Source organism: Rhinolophus sinicus, chromosome 14, assembly GCF_057876585.1.
Source record: "Rhinolophus sinicus isolate RSI-liver-muscle chromosome 14, RSI-T2T, whole genome shotgun sequence".
In the NCBI taxonomy this organism is placed as follows: Eukaryota; Metazoa; Chordata; class Mammalia; order Chiroptera; family Rhinolophidae; genus Rhinolophus; species Rhinolophus sinicus.
The window spans coordinates 55,920,200-55,940,844 of NC_142514.1; the positions used below are offsets into that span (position 1 = coordinate 55,920,200).

The 20,645-nt window shown below is 36.2% G+C and overlaps 1 protein-coding gene and 2 pseudogenes across 1 annotated transcript in view; 1 reads left to right on the plus strand and 2 right to left on the minus strand.

Annotated features, from left to right (window-relative positions):
- MSH4 (mutS homolog 4) overlaps positions 1–20,645 on the plus strand; it is a 79,389-nt gene that overhangs the window by 25,779 nt on the left and 32,965 nt on the right. Inside the window, exon 8 of the mRNA XM_019743771.3 lies at positions 3,227–3,294. Coding sequence (XP_019599330.3) covers positions 3,227–3,294 — 68 coding nt within the window. The remainder of the gene's footprint in view (positions 1–3,226; positions 3,295–20,645) is intronic.
- Positions 5,523–7,914, minus strand: LOC109453745 (neo-calmodulin pseudogene; annotated as a pseudogene).
- On the minus strand, positions 7,899–9,237 carry LOC109453757 (DENN domain-containing protein 10 pseudogene; annotated as a pseudogene).

A 20,645-nucleotide genomic window follows, 5' to 3' on the forward strand; every position in this document is an offset into this window, starting at 1 on the left:
TAATATATTCACTTTTTTCTATATATTCCAGTGTATTTAATGAGACTTTTGGAAAGGCACAAGGAGGCCATTTTTGACTGGTAACCCTTTTCTTGTTGTTCACAGCAATATCTTGTTGGTCTACCTTTACCTGGCATTCTGTGTAATACATAAGTGCCAGGTATATTAAAAGTTATTTCATCATATAATGTTAGTCAAGCACCAGCCATTTCTATGTTTTCTATATGTTGAAAACATAGATAAGTTTGTAATTTATCTTAGCATGTAAAAAGTAGGAGAGCATGAGCATAGAACAGGGTGGGAGGGTAATTTTTATAATTTATTAAAATATGAGAATCTGAACCTTTTTTAAAAAAAAAAAAAGCCCAGTAATTTCTTTATTGTAGTCGGCATGTTGTAGGTATTAGGGATAAAAAGATGAGGAAGATGAAGCTATAAGTTTCTGTCCTCAAGGATCTTACATTCATGTTAGAGAAACAGAACTCTAAATATACGAAACAGTGTGGTAAATGCTTTAATAATTGAGTATTTATGGAAACGCAGAGATGGGAGCTGGGATAAAGATATAATCCATGTGGTATTCACGAAGACAATATTGCAGTCTTTCTTAAGGGAATGAGTAGGATTTTGACAACGAGAATAATCCTAGAAGTGATATTCAAGACAAAGGGAACATACGTGTGCAAGGTATGTTGATGCACACGGATAACAAAAATATTTTTTAGTTGTGGTGGCTGTAGTAAAGATCAGGTGTAAGTGCTGTTGGCTGTGAGGTTGAACAATCATCACTTTTTAGGGTACACTTGTTTTTCTGGGATGTTGGGAAAGGTAGAGTTAACATAAGCTTCTGCAGTTATACTTATGTTGTTATAATAGAGCTTGCTGCATTTAAGGCATGACCAGTAGTTATTTATGATGGAAGCCTTGGGGAATGACAGGAAATGAACATTGAGGCTAGCTTTTTTTATTTTTTCAATTTTAGAACGGTTTAATCTCCCAAAAGAAACCCATACCTATTAGCAGTCACTCCCCCCATTCTCACCAACCTCATAGCCTTAAGACATCCACGAATCTGCTTTCTGTCCCTATAGATTCTGTCTGTGGATGCCTATTCTGGACATTACATATAACTCAAGTCATATGTATATGGCCTTTTGTGACAGGCTTTCACTCAGCATAGTATTTTCAGAGTTCATCCATGTTGGAGCATTCTTTTTTTTTTTCCCCCAAGTTTATAGGAGTTTATTTGAGTGGGGCTAGCTTTTGAAGGGCCTTTATGTAATACTAAGTAATTTGGATTTTATCCAATAGGAAATAGGGACCTGACAATTCTAAACCAAGTGAGTAATATGATGAAGTTCTTATTTTAAAAACATTCTAGTTGTTATGAGAGATTTGGAGAAAGGAAGAAGGAAGAGACTGAAAAAGAGAAAGGTCAATCTAAGTGAGGGCTTGAAGATAGTCTGACTAGTGGAATCACATGTAAAATGTCATATTAGTGTTATGTCATATTGAATAGTATAATAGTACTATACTCAGCCTATTTACTCTAATTGTTAAAACTGTTTTAACATAATTTACCACAGAAGCAGCAAATTATAAAAGGGCACAGTTCCAGAGGTAGGCAAACTGAAAGCTAGCAAAAAATATTGAGCAGTTTGAACAGGAAGCAAGTGACATAAAAAATTTTTTTAAAGGATAACAGGTTGGGACCACTTTGTAAAGTATCAATGTCTACACAGAAACTTTTGAGGTCACACGTTATAATGATGATAATAGCCATGAGTCATTAAAAAATAGTTATCTCTATATTTTAAGTATGGGGAAAAGAGTGCATTCTTTTTTTTAAATTAAAGTTTATTGAGGTGATAATTGTTAGTAAAGTTACATAGATTTTAGGTGTACAATTCTGTAATACATCATCTATATATCACATTGTGTGTTCACCACCCAGAGTCAGTTCTCCTTCCATCACCATATATTTGATCCCTTTTACCCTCATCTACCACCCTCCTCCCCCATTACCCTCTGGTAACCACTAAACTATTGTCTGTGTCTCTGGGTTTTTGTTTCTTCATTTGTTTGTCTTGTTCTTTTTTTTGTTTTCAGTTTTATATCCTACATATCAGTGATATCATACAGTTCTTGACTTTTTCTCTCTAACTTATTTTGCTTAGCATAATAACCGCAAGATCCATCCATGTTGTTGCAAATGGCACTATTTCATCTTTTCTTATGGCAGAATAGTATTCCATTGTTTTCATCTTTATCGAGTCACTTATCGATGGGACATTTTCCATGTCTTAGTCACCGTAAATAAAGCAATGAACATCGGAGCACATATATCTTTACGGATAAATGTTTTCAGATTTTTTTCAGTAGATAACCAGGAGAGGGATTGCTGGGTCATATGGTAATTCTATTCTTAATTTTTTGAGGAACCTCCCTTCCATAGCAGCTGCACCAATCTGCATTCCCACCAACAGTGTATGAGGGTTCCTTTTTCTCCACAGCCTCTCCAACACTTGTTATTATTTGTCTTGGTGATAGCCATTTGAAAAGAGTGCGTTCTTAAAAGACATGCATATGAAATGGTTAAGGTAAAAAAAAAACAGCCTAGGGATATTTAAAAGGGATAGATTATAATTATGTGTAAATTTACTTTTATAGACTAAGGTGGAAAATGAGTTAAGAAGAATAAAATAACAGTTTTGAGTTCTGCTATGTGCAAGTTACTTTACACATATTATCTCACTTAATTCTCACAACAACCACCCTAGGAGATAGATGTCATTATCTGCATTTAAAAGATAAGAACAGCTAAAGTTCAGAGAAGTTACATAACTGCTAGAAGGTTACATGGTTAGTGGTTGAACTATGCTCTTAAGCTAATCTTTTTTAAGAATCAGGAAGAAAAGTTAGAGATCAAAAAAGTGGGAAGGAAATTATGGTAAGCAATATCTGAAAGCCAGAGAAGTAGAGTTTCAAGAAGGAAGGGGTAATTAACAGTGTTAAATTTTGAATGCATATTGTGAATAGTCAAAATTAAGAAAAGACCAATAGGCTATATTGTTTTATTCCTGGCACATGTAAGACAGATAAAGACAATGAAAACAAGTAGTATTTGCAGGTGGAACTGTTCTGTTTTATTATTTGAGGATATTTTGCATAATCTGTATTTTAACTGTAACAAAGTTTAAATGCTCATATTTTTTGTTTGTTTTAGTTATATCAAGATTTCTTGATACAGAGCAGCTTCTTTCTGTTTTAGTCCAAATTCCAAAGCAAGACACGGTATGTTTATGTATACATTATGTTATATTATTGTACATTATGTGATATAACTTGTCTTAATGTGATGTAACAATTGGAAAATATCAAAATGTTTTGGAAAAGTACTTCATTATTAATATCTAAGTTAAAATTTTCTCAGTTGAGGAATTGGCATATTTTCATTAACCAAATATTTATTTAAAGAGTTTATATATAAATAATTTTCAAAAAACTTAGACTGCAGTAACATTTGCTTAATATATAATTAGATAAAAATTATGATAGATCCAAAGGTTATAGGTACTTCTTAAAAGTGAGCATTATGTGATGTGTGATTAGTGTTTATGTTTAACCTTTAAGAATGAAACATCTTTGGATATTTTTCTAATTTAAATATTTAGTGCTTACAGGCACATCTTTTAAAGAAAGTAATAGATGGTTTTAATTCTTCCACTTAATCGAAAAATACTTTAATGAAAGACGTATATTTTTGCTCATAAGCTTAAAAAGGAAAGAAGTCTTGTACATCAATAAAATGTGATTTAAAATTTGATTACTTTGCAAAGCCATTGAAGGCTGATCTATGTTTTGGAAGTCTTTCCATATTGTAGTGATAACACCTCTGCTCCTTTTTTTTTTTTAAGCTAATGGTCTTTTTATTGGAAAAAAAACAAAAAGACTAGCATTTACAACCTGGGATGGATGTAAATTGTAATTTCTTGAACAGCAATATTGGTGGTTGTGCTGAAGTCCACAGCCACAGCCTACCTCTGCTGGCTCCAAGTCATGGGTCAGAAGGTTTTCAAAACAGAGTCCAATGATGCTCCCTTGGTAAAAGTTTCTTTAAAAATTTGTGTGACCGGTGACAGCCTGACACCCATTTCCCTCTAGTACAATGCAGACAACGCTAACCAACACATGTGGGCATGCCACCAGGGTGTCACCGTCACCATGGTAAGGGCCCATGGGAGTATAGGGGACCCATCCTGTTAGTGGGGCTATGTCTGGACAGATTATCCTTCATCCATTTTCCTACACACATCCTCACGTAAACCAATTTTAAATGTTTGCTTTCAGTAAACCAGTTATGATGATTTACACATATACTAACAAACTGAATTATTAGATTGGTGTGAAAATAATTGCAGTTTTTGCAATTATTTTTAACCTTTTAAACCACAATTACTTTTGCACCAACCCAATAGAACCCATTTGAATAGGTTTTGAATTTGTATTTTCATTTTAATATAAATGCCTGACTATGTTCAGTTGTCAAGCTGCATACATGAAAAAGTGGCCAGACCCAATAGCGTATTAATCATTAGCAAATGGAACTGCGAAGAGCCTACTAAGTGCTTCCTTATCATTAAGGCAGTACAAATACTTATATTGTAAAACTGATGTGTAGCTTGATCTTTAGGGGACAGGACCACCAACCAATACATGCAGATTTTTTTTGTGTGTGAACAGAAGTTGCCTTTTTTTTTTTTTTATTAGTTTCAGGTGCACAAGACAAAGTAATACTTAGACGTTTATCATTTATATCCCTCACACTGTGTGAATCCCCCTCCCTCCATCCACTATCCCTCTGACGTTGCACAGAGCCCTTACATTTCCACTGTCTCTATTCCTAATGCTATACTCCACTTCTTGTAAGTATATACATATACATATATATACATATACACACACACACACACACACACACCTGTAGTTGACATTCATTATTGTTCAGCTTCAGCTTCAGGTGTACAATGCAGTGATCAGGCATCTACATCATCCCTGAGGTTGTCTCCCTAATGAGACAAGTGTCCATCGGATACACTACAAAATCTTTACAACATTATTGATTACATTCCCCAAATTAATTTTCAAAACCCGGTGGCCATCTTGTGATTACTGACTGTTTTCTAATCCCCTCACCTTCCCCCTTATCCCCACCCATGTAGCAACCCTCAGTTTTTCCTCTATGTCTCCAAAACTGTTTCTGATTAGTTCATTCACTTACTCTTTTCTTTAGATTCCACCTATAAGTGAGATCATATGGTATTTGTCTTTCTCTGTCTGACTTATTTCACTTAACATAATGTTCTCTATGTCCATCCATGTTGTTGCAAATGCAGAAGTTGCTTTTGACATTCAGTGTTGCTATAAAGAAACAATGAGTAAATTATTTTTTTTTTTTTGCAAGAAGAGAATAAAAGATTCAATTTGATTCTTCTAGCAGGGAAAGAGTTGAAAGTAGGTCTTCATTTTGCAGTCATCATTGGTACAAATTCTTCATAGTTGACTTGTCCAGCTCCATTAATATCTGCTTCTCTGATGATTTCATCTCCTTCTTCATCTGTTAGTTTTTCTCTTAAGTTTGTGATGACCGTGGCATGGTTCTGCTGCACTGATGGGACCATTGCTAGCCTTGTCAAAGACTTGGCATTTCTTCTTCACTGTCTGTATCTTTCATTTTTCTAGCCATCATAGTGAAAAATTCTGGGAAGTCATTGGTGCCATTGCCGTCAGAATCCACTTCCTTGATCATATCTTGCAATTCAGCTTCTGCTGGGTTCTGACCCCGTTACCTCACGACACTGTAAGTGTCCTTTGTTGTGATAGTGCCATTGCCATCTTTGTCAAATAGAGAGAAACTTCTTTGAGTTCAGCAGTCGGTTCATTGGTCAGCTGATCACCCCTGGTGCGAGCAAAAGGTGGAAGAGCAGAGGTCTCGACAGTGACCTCACCAACTCGGGGGCTGTGACTGCAGGGGCCCCCACCGACGCCAAGGTGCCCTGTGCGCTGAGCACTTTGCCGCCTCCACCGCACTTGCACCACCGCCCAAATGCAGCGATAACATTCTTAAGGTTCATTTATAATAAAAACGTTAGATAGAAAAAGTTTGCCTGTTGGGCAGGCAGAGAACTGGAAGTTGCTTTAAATTATTGAAACACCTTATAATTCAATATATACAAATGGGAGGTAACCTAAAACAACTAATGTCTGAAATAAAATTAGTTGGTTTCAAAGAATGAGTTTGGAATTATTTCCTTCTCTTTAATTTTCTAGTAGATTTTGTATAGATCTGGTATTATTTTAATAGAATTAGCAAATGAAGCCATTAGAACCTCGAATTTCCTTTGTAGGAAGCTTTTTGACTAAAGTTCAACTTCTTAAATTGATGCTATTCAGGTTACCTGTTTGTTCTGAATGAGCTTTGATAGATTGTGTTTTTCAAAGAATTTGTCATTTTACCCAACCTGTTGAATTTATTGGCATGGTATTGTTCATAATGACCTCCTTATTATCCTTTTTAAATTTGTAAAGTTTGCAGTGATGTGCTTCTCTCATTTTTGATGTTGGTAACTGGAGTATTCTCTTTCTTTTTTCTTAGTCTAGCGAGGGGTTATTAATTTTATTGGTCTACTTAAGAAACCAGCTTTTGATCTCATTGAGTTCTCGCTCTCTTTTTCTCCTGTTCTCCATTTCATTATCAGTTTTTTCTTTCCTCTGTTTGCTGTATGCTTGGTTTACTCTTCTTTCTTGAGATTATGAAGGTAAAAGCTGAGGTCATTGATTTGAGACCTTTTTTTTTGAGTATCAAAATATTTCCATTTTATTTCTGCATCATAAATTTGTAATTTTAACAACTTTGATCATTAGCTAATATAGTAGTAATACAAAAACAAGGGAAAAAAGGTGTTAGTATTAATTTTCATAAAGTGCAGATTTAATTTTAAGTTGTTTGTCTTAGTAAAGCTCTCATTTCAGATGCACCCCTCCCCAAGGAGGGAAGGAAAAGGCTATTTTTAATTTTTACAAGAATAAATGAAAGATCCAATAAAGCCAAGATTTTTCTGCACACCTTTTTCTGGGTAAGATTTCTAAGGACAACAGTACTGAGTATAAAATAATCTTTCATAATTAACATGAATATATATAAAATAACAAGTATGTAATTTAGACCTCCATGCTTATTTTGCAAGTTTTAGGTCTCCAATTATGGGAAAGATACATAACTAAACAGGAACAGTTACCTTCATATGTGGCCAGGTTACTTTTACTTAGGCTTTTGGAAGACATTCTCTGGTTTTGGCCCTTGCAAGAAGTTAATTCTCACACTCCTTACCAATTATATAAAGTTGCTGTTTCAGTCACATTTATATTCAAAATGGGCTGCTTATTTTACTCTGCCATATAAGCACTGGCATCTTTTTCAAAGTAATATTGCTAGCAACAGGGTTAATTGAAGAGTACTGGTGACTTAAGTTTGCCAAGTATAAATATGGATTATTAAAGTTGTCTACTCAAGTACAAAATTTATGCAAAACCTTCATATAGGCAAAATGTTCAAAGGCCAAGAAAAAAATTTCTTTTACAAGAAAGTGCAACTGCAGGGTCTTTTAAATGACCTTCGAGACAGTTCTGCAGAAAACTTTGTAGCTCAGAAAGTAGAGCTCATGAGGAATTAAAGTTCTTCCTAGAAGAATACAAAGCAAAATTTCAGGCAGCTTTCTGAAAATAAACCATTAATTTTTGGCTACATACTGAGACAAACTGGAACTTATAATAATGAAGGCTTTCGGATTTGCTGTGATTTGCACAAGAACTTGACAGAGAACTTGACAGCTTTTTTCTCTTACGCCAGGACATCGGGCCATTTTATAACGTTATCTATGGTAGTTACAGCACTTTGTCCAACATCGATAGTAGTCATAAAACTAATCAGATAGGAGAAAGTCAGAAGTGTTTTCATATGTGTTTCAGTGCTTTTCAGATCAAATCTTAATACTTCCAAATCATTAAAACAGCATTTTCTTTGTTATTTTCAGTATTTTACATAGTTAATGGATAATCATGGTCAAAGAGCTTTATATCAGTCATCAGTGATACACTCGATCACATGTTCAGATTTTCAGCATTTGTTCAGCAGCTGCTAGATGGTAAAGGAAGTTTTCTGTTGCTGGTGGAAATTGTCTTTGCTTTAGTGCCTCAAAATTGAGAACTAGCTTTCCTCCATCACCTGAAACTTCTGAAAATGGTGCCAGGTTGGTGAAGATTTATTTTGTTTTTAGGGAAATATCCTGGATAACTTGGCTGTCTGATTTCTCTGGATCTTCTGCAGACTGAACAATTAGCTGACCAATTTCTTTGTGCAGTTTGCCCATTGTCATGGCCTCTTTTGCGAGTGGAGCAATGGTAATCTCAGTGTCTGCCAGATTCACAAAGACGTTGTAAAGGTCTGACCTATTGCTTACCTCCAAGTCTACAAATCTGGTGACGTAACCTGGGCACATCTGCAGGGCTTCCAGCTCATCGGCACTGAGATGCAAGTATGAGTGAAGTATGGTCCAGTCCTGTCAATGCCACACCAGGGAAGGCAGAGTCCTGGTAAACTCCTGGACAGCTTCTATTTTGGGGTGATAGATGACAATTCTTTTCTTTAGCACCAATGCTGTGTGTAAGATAACAGTTTCCATTCCAAATTGAGATCCAATGTCTTTGACAGAGCCTGCAAGGTATGCCTTTCAGACATCAAAGTCCTTGCTAAGGAAAGAGCCATTTTCTTCACTCTGGCATATCCCCTTCGTGAGAACTGCAATATAACTCTCCATCATCTTAACTGGGCTCCCATGTTTCAGGTACATTCTACACAATATCCTAGTGAAGGCAGCATATTTCTCTGAATTAAAATCTTTGGCAGTCAGAACAATATGAGTCACCTTTTTCAAAACGGAAGAATCTGACACTTCAACTGTTGTGATATAAAACCACGTTCTTCTGTACTGACCAAAGACGAAGGGATGGAGAAGTTTGTTTTCATCTGTAAGGCAGCATTTTCTCAGCAGCAGATTCCTTAAAGTAGCTGTTGTGAAAGGATAACACCACACCCCCAGAACTTCTCCATTTGTGTCCTTTTCGATCAGCCCTACTCCGAGCATCAGCTGAGTGTCCACCGCCTCATCCGCAGCCATCTTCCGCCGCAGCCGCAGCTCGCCTTTTCTTGTCTAATATAGGCATTTCATACTATAAATTTCTCTCTGAGTAATGCTTTAGCTATATTTCACAATTTTTTAAAAAAGCTTTTATTGGGGAAGGGGTACAGGACTTTATTGGGGAACAGTGTGTACTTCCAGGACTTTTATTTTTCCCAAGTCAAGTTGTTGTCCTTCCAATCTTAGTTGTGGAGGGCGCAGCTCAGCTCCAGGTCCAGTTGCCGTTGCTATTTGCAGGGGGCGTAGCCCACCATCCATTGTGGGACTCGAGGAATTGAACTGGCAGCCTTGTAGTTGAGAGCCCACTGGCCCATGTGGGAATCGAACTGGCAGCCTTCGGAGTTAGGAGCATGGATCTCTAACCGCCCGAGTCACTGGGCCAGCTCCTATATTTCACAATTTTTGATATGTTGTATTTTTTGTTCAAAAAAGTTAAAAACATACTTGGCTAATTTTTTTTGATGTCTTCTTTGACATATGGATTGTTTAGAGCTGTGTTATTTAGTTTGCAACATTTGAGAACTTTCAATTATTTGCAACATTTGAGATCTTTTTATTATTTATTTCCAATTTGATTCCATAATGATCAGAGAAAATATGTTGTATAATATGGATCCTTTTAACTTTATTGATGCTTGTTTTTATGGCCCAGAATATGATCTGTCTTGGTAAATGTTCCACGTGTATTTAAAAACAATGTGTTTTTTGTTGTTGTTGGGTAGCGTGTTCCATAAATGTCAGTTGGTTCAAGTTGATTGATAGTGTTCTTGGAGTTTTCCATATCCTTATTGATTTTCTTGGTCTATTTGTTATATCAGTTATTGTGAGAGGAATGTTGTTATCTTCAGCTATAATTGTGGTTTTGTCTATTTTTCTTTGAAGTTCTGTCAGTTTTTATCTAATGTATTTTGGAGCTCTGTTATTATTTAAGATTATTATGTGTTCTTGATGAATTGATGATTTATAATCCTTTATCATTATAAATCACTCTCTTTTTCCCTAGTAATATTTTTTTTCTCTAAAATCTGTTGTATTTAATATTAATGTAGCCACTCCAACTTTCTTTTGATAAGTGTTAGCGTGGTATATCTTTACCATCCTTATGCTTTTAACTTATTTGTGTTTTTATATTTAATGTGGGTTTCTTATACACAACATATATTTGGATCTTGCTGTTTTGCATGTAATCAGAGAATATCTTACTTTTAATTAGAGGGTTTATTCCATTTACACTTAATGATATTGATATGTTTCCATTTAAATCTGTCATGGTACTTTTTTTTTTCTATTGATCTCATCTATCTTTTCCCCTCTTCTTTCTGCCTTTTTTTAGACTGAGTATATTTTTATGATCCCATTATTTTGTTATTCTAATGGTTGCTTTATTTTTAATGGTTGTATCTTTGACTAAATTCTGCCTACCTTCATATAATATTACATCACTTGACATATGGTATAAGAACCTTATAGTAGTGGCACCAAAAGAAAAAATAGTGGTGCTACACCGAGCTAAAACGCTCCTGCATAGCAAAAGAAATAATCACCAAAATGAAAAGGCAACTATGGAATTTGAGGAAATGTTTTCAAGTCATATATCTGATAAGGAATTAATATCCTACATCCATTATAAGATATCCTAATAAATATCCTATATTTATTAATATATTACTAAAATATATGAAGAATCATACAACTCAATAGCAAAAAATCAAACAATCCAATTAAAAAATGGACAGATAAACTGAATAGATATTTTTCCAAAGAAGATATAAAGATGGACAACAGTACATAAAAAGATGCTCAACATCATTAACCATCAGTGAAATGCAAACCATAACCACAATGAGATAGCGCTTCATACCTGTTAGGATGGCTCTAGTCTATCAGAAAGGCCAGAGATAAGTGTTGTTGAGAATGTGGAGAAAAGGGGACCCTTGTGAATTGTTAGTGAGAATGTAAATTGATGCAGTCACTATGGAAAACAGTATGGAGATTCCTCAAAAAATTAAAAATAGGACTATCACATGATCTAGCAGTCCAATTTCTGGGTATGTATCCAATTTAATGCAAACAAAATCTCGAAGAGATAGCTGCACTTCCATGTTCACTGCATGGTATCACTTATATGCGAAATGTAAAAAAAAAAAAAAAGCAAATTCGTAGAAACAGTAGAAAAGTGGTTGCTAGGGGATGGGGGTGTGGGGGAAATAGGGAGAGGTTGGTAAAAGGGTATGAACTTTCAACTATAAGATGAATAAGATTTGAGGAGCTAATGTAAAACATGGTGACTATAGTTGATAACACTGTATTGTATAATTCAAATTTGCTGAGAGTAGAACTTAAATATTCTCACCAAAAGATAAATATTTGCACTTTAAATATATTACAATTTTATGTCAATTATAAAACTGAAATTAAAAGATCTTTCCAGTAGTATGCTGCTTTTCCTCTTACCCTTCCATTCTGCTATTGTTGTCATCCATTTTGCTTGTATATGAGTACATATATCCCACGGTTTATTGCTTTTTAATATAATAGCTTTATCAAGATAGAATTCACAAAGCATACAGTTCACCTATTTAAAGTATAAACTCCAGTCGTTTTTTAGTATATTCACAGACTTGTGTAACAATTACTACAGTTAATTGTAGCACATGTTCATTACCCCAAAAGCACTCCTGTACCCATTAGCAATCACTTCCCATTACTCCCAACTCTGTTCCCCCACTTTTTGTGTGTTTTCCCCTCAGAATTAAAAACTTTCTGTTTGGTTTACAGTATACTTTCATTAATTCAGGCATAGATATTTCCACCAATTATTTAAATATCCTCTCAATATATTTTAACTATCCTGTCAGTTATATTCATTTACATTTGATAATCAATTTCAACCTCTTGAAGTTGACTCTTCCATAGACTTTTGACCTGTTCCAATGTGGACTGGTTTCACCTTTCTCTATGTAGCTGTGATCCCAGGTTCTTTTTTCAGCATCATTCTCTCTATCTGTCCTATTTTGGATCTCTTGTTTTTTGTGTTCCAAGTGTTCCTCTGTTTTGGCTTACTTTCTCCTTGTCATGGAGCACTTTCTGCAGTGTATTTCTGAGAAAAAGTGATACTTTGCATGTCTGAAATGTTTTCTTATTCCCCCATAATTGACTGATAGTTTAGTTGAAAAATAGAATTCTAGTCAGGAAATAATTTTTCTTCAGAATTTAGCAGGCATTTCTCCACCATCTTGTAGCTCCTAGTGTTCCTACTGAGAAGTTGAAAACATTGCGATTCTTGAATTTTGGATATGACATACTTTTCCCCCCTCCATTCTCTGGAAGCATGTAAGACTTTTGGCTTGAACATTTTAAAAATGTGAAAATAGAAGTTAAATAAACTCTCAAGGCTTCAGAAAATTTGTAAGTGCATTACAAATAACTTATTTTCCTGAAATTATAAGGACTATGTTGTTGAAAAGGTGCTCTATCACTCCCAAATACATTAGTATGTCTTACAAACATGGATGTTCTCAATCAACCTTCAAAAGAAGGAAATTAACAGTGATAGATTAATATCATTTAATCCTCAGACCTCATTCAAGTTTTTCTAATTGTGCCGATAATGTCTTCTATTGACAAAAGATTCTGTTAAGAGTCAATCATTGCCTTCAGTTTTTGTATCTATTTAGTCTTCAGTGACCTTGACACTTGAAAATTATGGGTCTGTTATTTTCCTGCAGTTTGTGTTTGTCTGATGTTTCCTCATCATTAGATTCAGGTAACTTTGGCAGGAATATCATAAAAGTGAGGCTGTGTTCTTTCCATTGCACCTTATCAGATGGCACATGATTTTGAATATCTCATTATAATGATGTTAACTTTGTGTCCTTGAGGAGGTGGTGTCCACCGGGCTTCCCCACTGTAAAATTACTATTAATATTTTTGTCTATGTAATTAATAAGTATTCTGTGTGGAAGTACTTTGAAACCATGTAAATATCCTGTTCCTTATCAAAGTTTCAATTTATTTAATCTCTGTAGACTCATGATTTCATATTTTATTCAATTGGTTATAATCCTTTACTGTCAAATTCTCTTAGATTTGGGTAGTGCAAGCCCCATTTAATTTGGTCTCTATTTCCTTTGGAAAGGCACCCAGCATTCTTTGAACACTTTATCATTTTCTGGTTCAAGAAAATGAACCAGGCTTTTATTAGTTTGGTGCAAAGTAATTGTGGTTTTTGCAATTATTTTTAACCTTTTAAACTGCAATTACTTTTGCACCAAACTAATACATTCCCTCCTCCAGCCTTTGAATTAGCTATTTCACCCAAAAGTCCTGTTTTGTTTTAGTGGGGTATGGTATCTAGAAATCAAGATCTGGGTACTAGGTTTACTCTTTGCTATTGGGCTATCACTGTTCTCAAACCCTCTGAGGGCTTGAATGCATAAATACACACATTTACCTCTATATTTCTATATCTGTCTATTCAATTGAAAACTATGAGTTTACACCAATACCTCCAATTTCAATCCAGTATCCCAGGGTTTATACTAGTTTTTCCCCTTTCTATCATTATAACTCCCTTCTCTGACAATGACAAACTTGAATCCCATTATCCTTAATATACTAACATATTTGACCCATCCCCCTGTGTGTGACCCATCTCTGACTACTGTCACTCCTTCCCTTGTGCAGATGCCATCCTCACTCTGCCTGTGCTCCAGTACTCCCTTCCAAACCACCCTCCTATGCAGACATCTTTCTCAGCTCTCTCAGGCTCAGATGACCCTGCACTGATAACCCTGCATTAAGCTGCCCTCCTATGCAGAGACTTTCCTCAGCCTACTTGGGATCCAAAGCCTATGCCAGGCTGCCCCTGTCCCCTCCTTGCCTGACTGCCCTCCTGACCCTATCCAGGCTCATGCACTCTGTGCTGGGCAGTCCTCCAGTATGGATCCCTCCATGCCCACCTGTGCTGTGCACCTCTCCGTCCTCTCCCGGCTGTGCTTCCCCTACACCAGGGATGCACTCATTTTCCTCTTTGGACCCTGACAGCTAATAGTAAATCACGGTTTATATTAAAATTATTTCTTAATATATATGAAGGGTTCTTCACTTTACTTTTGGATATGCTCTTGCTAGCATGTGTTATTAACCTTTTTTTCACTTTGTATTTGTTTAGCAGTGTTTTTAGAGCCATGAAATGTTTTAGGACTTTCAGAGACTTGGATCATTTATGAATATAAGCACACAAAGCACTACTGCTAGTCTTTATGACCTTTTGCCAAATGCCACTGCTTTGAATGATATTTTCAAATGAGAAATAAATAATTTAAGGAACAGTTTTACTCATGAATCAAATGTTTTACACAGAAAAATGCAGTGCAGTCTAGGAGCAGGAAATGGCTACTCTGGTAGTTAGTATGTTTATTAGTTCCCTAAGGGCTGCTGAGACAAAATGCTACCTACTACAGGGCTTAAAACAACAGAAATGTGTTATTTCATTTTAGAGGCTAGAAGTCAGAAATCAAGATACTGACAGGGCCATGCTCCCTCGAAACCTGTAGGGGAATCCTTTTTGTCCATTCCTAGCTTTTGGTGGTTTGTTGACAATTTTTGGTGTTCCTTGGCTTGCAGCTGCATAACTTCAGTCTATGCCTTCCTTGTCACATGGTAATCTCCCTGTGCGTCTGTGTCTTCACATGGCTGTCTTTTATATAACACTAGTCATATTGAATTAGGACCCCACTCTACGACAGTATGACATCATCTTAACCAATTCCCTTTGCAATGGCCCTGTTTCCAAATATCACATTTTGAGGGACTGAGTGTTTATAGACTTACACATATCTTTTTGGGGGAACACATATCAATCCTTAACAGTATGTAAGCAAAGACTTTGTTTCAATTTTATTACAGGGAAGAATTAATCAAATTATACCTGAGAACAGTCTCTTTGTTGTCAACTTATGTAATATGTAGTATTATACGGTCATACAGCTTTGTATTTTAGTGTACTAGCTATAGGAATTAGTAATATACATATTTTTGCATTAAACCGTTTCCAGTTATATTAAAGGAATATCCATTTGGCCAACTAGCTCTTAGAGAAATATATGTGTTTAGCTAGCCAGCTTCTATAATTAATTTGACTGTCAGATTTTAGAAACGTCCTCTAGGCTAGCTGAAAGGTAATTCTATAAACTGAGAATCTAGAATCTTTCCTGTTCAGAAAAGGCAATCTATAACTAGCTCCATAAGGTTTTTAAGGGTCAGTGTTATGTTCCATCCTTTTTAGTTTGGGCAGGATCAGTCATAGTTGTAAGTTTTTTCCTAATCACTTCTGTTCTTCTATTTTTATTTTTTAAATTAAATTTATTGGGGTGACATTGGTTAGTAAAATTATATAAGTTTCAAGTGTACAATTCTATAATACATCATCTATTTATTGCATTGTGTGTTCACCACCCAGAGTCAGTTTTCCTTCCATCACCATTAGAGAGGGCAGGAATGGTAGATGAGGGTAAAAAAAAAAAAGTCAGTTTTTTTAATCATCTGGATATATATATATATGATTTTATTGGGGAAGGGGAACAGGACTTTATTGGGGAACAGTGTGTATACTTCCAGGACTTTTTTCCAAGTCAAGTTGTTGTCCTTTCAATCTTAGTTGTGGAGGGTTCTGTTCAGCTTCAAGTTGTTGTTCTTTCAGTCTTAGTTGTGGAGGGCGCAGCTCAGCTCCAGGTCCAGTTGCCATTGCTAGTTGCACGGGGCACAGCCCACCGTCCCTTGCGGGAGTCGAACTGGCAACCTTGTGGTTGAGAGGACACGCTCCAACCAACTGAGCCATCCGGGAGCTCAGCGCAGCTCAGCTCAAGGTGCCATCTTCAATCTTAGCTGCAGGGGGTGGAGCGCACCATCCCTTGCGGGAGTCGAGGAATTGAACTGGCAACCTTGTGGTTGAGAGCCCACTGGCCCATGTGGGAATCGAACCAGCAACCTTCCGAGTTAGGAGCACGGAGCTCTAACCGCCTGAGCCACCGGGCCGGCCCCCTGGAGGTATATTTTAAATGAGGCTCTTTTCTTCATTTAATATAAGCATATATATTTTAATTAAACACAATATTTACTAAATTAGTTCAGACCTGTGCTGATTAAATTGCATGATTTACTAAAACTCCTTAATGAACTAAATGTTCTGTTGGCTGAATTATATGATTATCTTAAACTTCTGAAATAACTAAATGTCTGAAAATTTCCAGTATGGAATTGCTTGCCTAAGATGAGGGTTTTATTCCCCTTTAAGAATATTGATTTTAGAAAGTACAGTTTTCTGATAATAAATATTTGCTAAGACTAATGCTTAAATTTCTTGTTTAAATTAGCCCAAATGTCTTTTCTTTCTATACAATACTTATGACCTTACTATTTAATGTATTGTAATAAGAATGTGTGTGTTTTTCATTATAAATGTACAAAATTTTTCCTCTGACATTTGAAAATGTCGATATTAAACAAAGTTTTTCAAGTTTTTACCCACATTTCTTTGCTTCATTTTGAATAACTTAACTTTTTTCAATTGATTTCAGACTGCCATGTAGAATATTTGTAATACGTGGCTTTTTTTTTTCATTCATTCAACAAATGATTTATTTTACCAAGCATCATAAGTGCTAGGGATATTATAAGAAGTAAATCTCTAAGCCAAAGGAATTTATAAACCAATGGGAGATTTAGATTAAAAAAAAAAAAAAGCAGTTACAGCATAGTATTTTCAAGAACTATCAGAGATCTGATATTCTACCCTACTTTCAAATGAACAAGTTAGCCTGACACAGTTTCGTAGATGCTAAGAAGATATGAGTCTCCTGGATCAGAGAGAATGGACTTTAGTATGTCCTCATAGCAATAGTAGTAGCCAGAGTATCAGCATTTTCCCGCCTGGTTCCCCAAACTCCATTTTCCACAGAGCAATGTGAAGAGGGCCTGATGACTGACATTTGCTCATGGAGTATGTTGCAAGGAGAACTGCTGAGCTTAGGGAACAGAATCGAGTCTAATGGGAAGTAAGCATACTTGCTGCTATTCTGAAGGAAGACTATTTTTATCTTCCAAGACTATAAACAAACCTACCCTTTGCTCTAGAAGGAGGTATTTTTCAAGGCTATTCATTACACAAACGTCCTTGAAAAGACTGTCCAGAACAAAAGCAATCAGTACCTCTGCTCACAAGATATGCGGAAATGCAAAAGGCCCGTAAAGAATTGTCTCCCTGTTCTTCATGGAGAGAACCTCTCTCTATGGGCTTTGAAGAAGCAAGCTGCAAATAGACTCTATTTGTTTTTTGTTTTTTTTTTGTTTTTTTCATTTTTCTTTTTTCACTGCTGTGTAACAAATTACCCACGACCATAGCAGCTTAAAACTATGCATATTTATTATCTCATAGTTTCTGTCAGTTCTGGAGTCTATGCACATCATAGCTTGGTCCTCTGCTAAGGATCTCAGCGGCTGCAGTGAAGGTGTTAATCAGGGCTGGATACCCACCTGGAGCGCTCAACACCGCTCATGCGGTGGTGGCAACATTTAGTTCCTTGCAGCTGTAGGATTCATAGCAGCTTATTTCTTCTTCAAAGCTAGCAAGGTAGGGAACGGTTGGAGAGGGAGACAGAGAAAGAGCAATGGGGAGGAAATCACCAGCGCTTTAAGAGTTTAAGAAAGTGCCTGTGTGCTAAGACAATTTCTCTACAGCCGGATTTCTCAACCTTGGCACAGTTGACATTTTGCGCTAGAAAATTCTTTTGCTGTCCTGGGCATTGGAGGATGTTTTGCAACATCATTGGGTTCTGCCCACTAGATGCCAGTAGCATCTCCCCAGTTGTAACAACCAAAAATGTCTTCAGGCATTGCCAGATATCCCCTGATAGGGAAATTTCCTTCAGTGGAGAACCATTGCTATACAGACTTTAATGGATGGAGGTCAAGTGATTGTTCATGTGTCCTCAGAGTAAGACCATTTCTTTCCAAAACTCTATATATCTATCAGTAAGAGTCAGTTGGAGCCTTGGGATTTTCTCTGCTTCTATAAAGACCATTCTCCCACCAACTTTTACTTTCAATGTTTGTGTGACAAACTTTTGTATGAACACTTGTTCATTATTTGCTTTTGAACCATCAGAAGTAATACCTCAACCCTATTCCTATTCGTGTAAATCACCACAAGAAGCCTAGTTCTCTTAAATTATTCCCTATTTAGGACTCTAGTTCCCAAATGTCTCTGCACATTAGATTTTCTGTCTTTATTTTTACCCTTATCCATCCTATGACACCCTTTCATTTTCCCCTCTGACCCACAAGGTCAGTTACGGGCAAAATCTCCTTTATTGTTTACCTTCTCCTTCAAACTGAAACCTGTATCTTCTGTCATGACTGCTGTTTTGCAGACCTCCTAAGTGGTGGTTGTACTCTTCACATTCCTCCTACTGTGGAGTTTAGTGGTTGTATGCTCCTTACTGCCACTCAGATTATCCACCCTAATAATCACCAGTGTTGATTTTCATATAGTCAGATGGCCCTTAAGGCTGCCCAGCAGTCATTCTATATTTTCCTCGTCCACTTGCCTTTGCATGTTCAGAGAAACTATTTCAATCCATCTTCTCCTTCAATCTTCAGCATCTCTCTGAAAGTGACTGTAATATCTGTTTCCTTTACCTTTTGGGTATACAGCTAGACTATGTTTCTCAGACTCCCTTCCAGAAGACGTGACTGAGTTTCATCGAATGGAATGTGAGTAGACGTGATAAAGGTCTCCTTAGGCCTTATCCATAGAGAATTTGCTCTTTCTGCCTCTTCTAGATAGCTGCAAAGGATCCAGCAGAGGAGTGGTGAAACTACAAGATAGAAGGAACCTGGATCTTTAAATGACAATGTGAAAGGTTGCCCTTCTACCTACATCGGAGCCACATTGGATGCGGAATAAAAAATATTGTTAAAATAATTTTTATTGATAAAAAAGATATTGTTATATTAAGTCTTTCAGATTGGGGGAGTATGTTATTGGAGTTGGTGTTATTTGCCTTACTATCAGTCCCTTTCCCCACCCTATTCTTAGCTGATAATGATCTTGCTTCCTTCTTCACTAAGCAAAGTGAAGAAGAGAACTGCCCTAAGCTCAGATGACTGCATTGATCTCCACTTACCAATGTACATTGTGTCATCTGTCATTACTATGGATAAACTGCCTGTCCATACGCCAGCCCTTTTACTTGTGCCTTAAATTCCATGACTTTTTACCTCTTCATGGGACAGTACTTCAGAATTTTCCCTGTCTTGCATCTGTCAATTTACCCCTTTTTACTATTTTTTTCCATCAGCATACAAACATGCTATTACCACTCATTAAAATAAAATAAAAAATTGCATTATTTTACTTCCCCTTCTTACTTTCTTCCTATTTCTCTTTCTCTTTACAGCAAAATTCCTTGAAAGAATTATCTGTAATTGATTTCTCTAGTTAACTCTCTTTTTCTCTCCTGAACCCATTGCAATCTGGTTTTGACCCTCACTTCTTTACTAAAACTGCTCTTGTCAAGGCCCCGGATGTCTCTGCATTTCTAAAGCCAATGGTTACTAGCAGTGCAGTGCCCAGTATATTTGACGTAGCAGCAAAATTGGACACAGTGGAACACATTTTTTTCCTTGAAATGTTTTCTTCATTTGCCTTCCAGAAGAGTACTCTTTCCTTGTTTTCTTTTTATCTTTCTATGTGTTACCATCTTTTAGACCTCTTTAAAAAGTCATGAGAAATAAAAACCCAGAAAACTGCACAAAACAAAAATGTAGTGCTCACTGATTTATTATATAGTGACCATCTATGTAACAACCACTCAGGTAAAGAAATTGGGATTGCCATTGCTTCAGAAACTCCCCTTCTGTTCCTCCTGTCGTCATTCTCTACCACCCTCCAAAAAAAACCCCACTTTTTGCTCATCATGTTCTTGTTTTTTCTTTGTAATTTAATTTTACATGTTCTTTTTAAATCTTTACATACAAAGAATTATTCAGTTTATATTTTTTATATCTGGATTCTTTTAGTCAATATTATGTTTGTCGGATTTCATCATGTTGTTGTATATAGCTCATTTATTTCCATTGCTATATAATACAGCACTGTATGAATATGCTATTATTCATTTCCCTGTCATTTGACTTTTGAGTTGTTGACAGTTTTTGGCAATTAGAAATAATGCTGGTAAACAAGTCTTGTACCTCTTTCTTTTTTTGGGGGGGGAGGGAAGGGCAACAGGACTTTATTGGGGAACAGTGTGTACTTCCAGGCCTTTTTTCCAAGTCAAGTTGTCCTTTCAATCTTAGTTGTGGAGGGTGCTGTTCAGCTTCAAG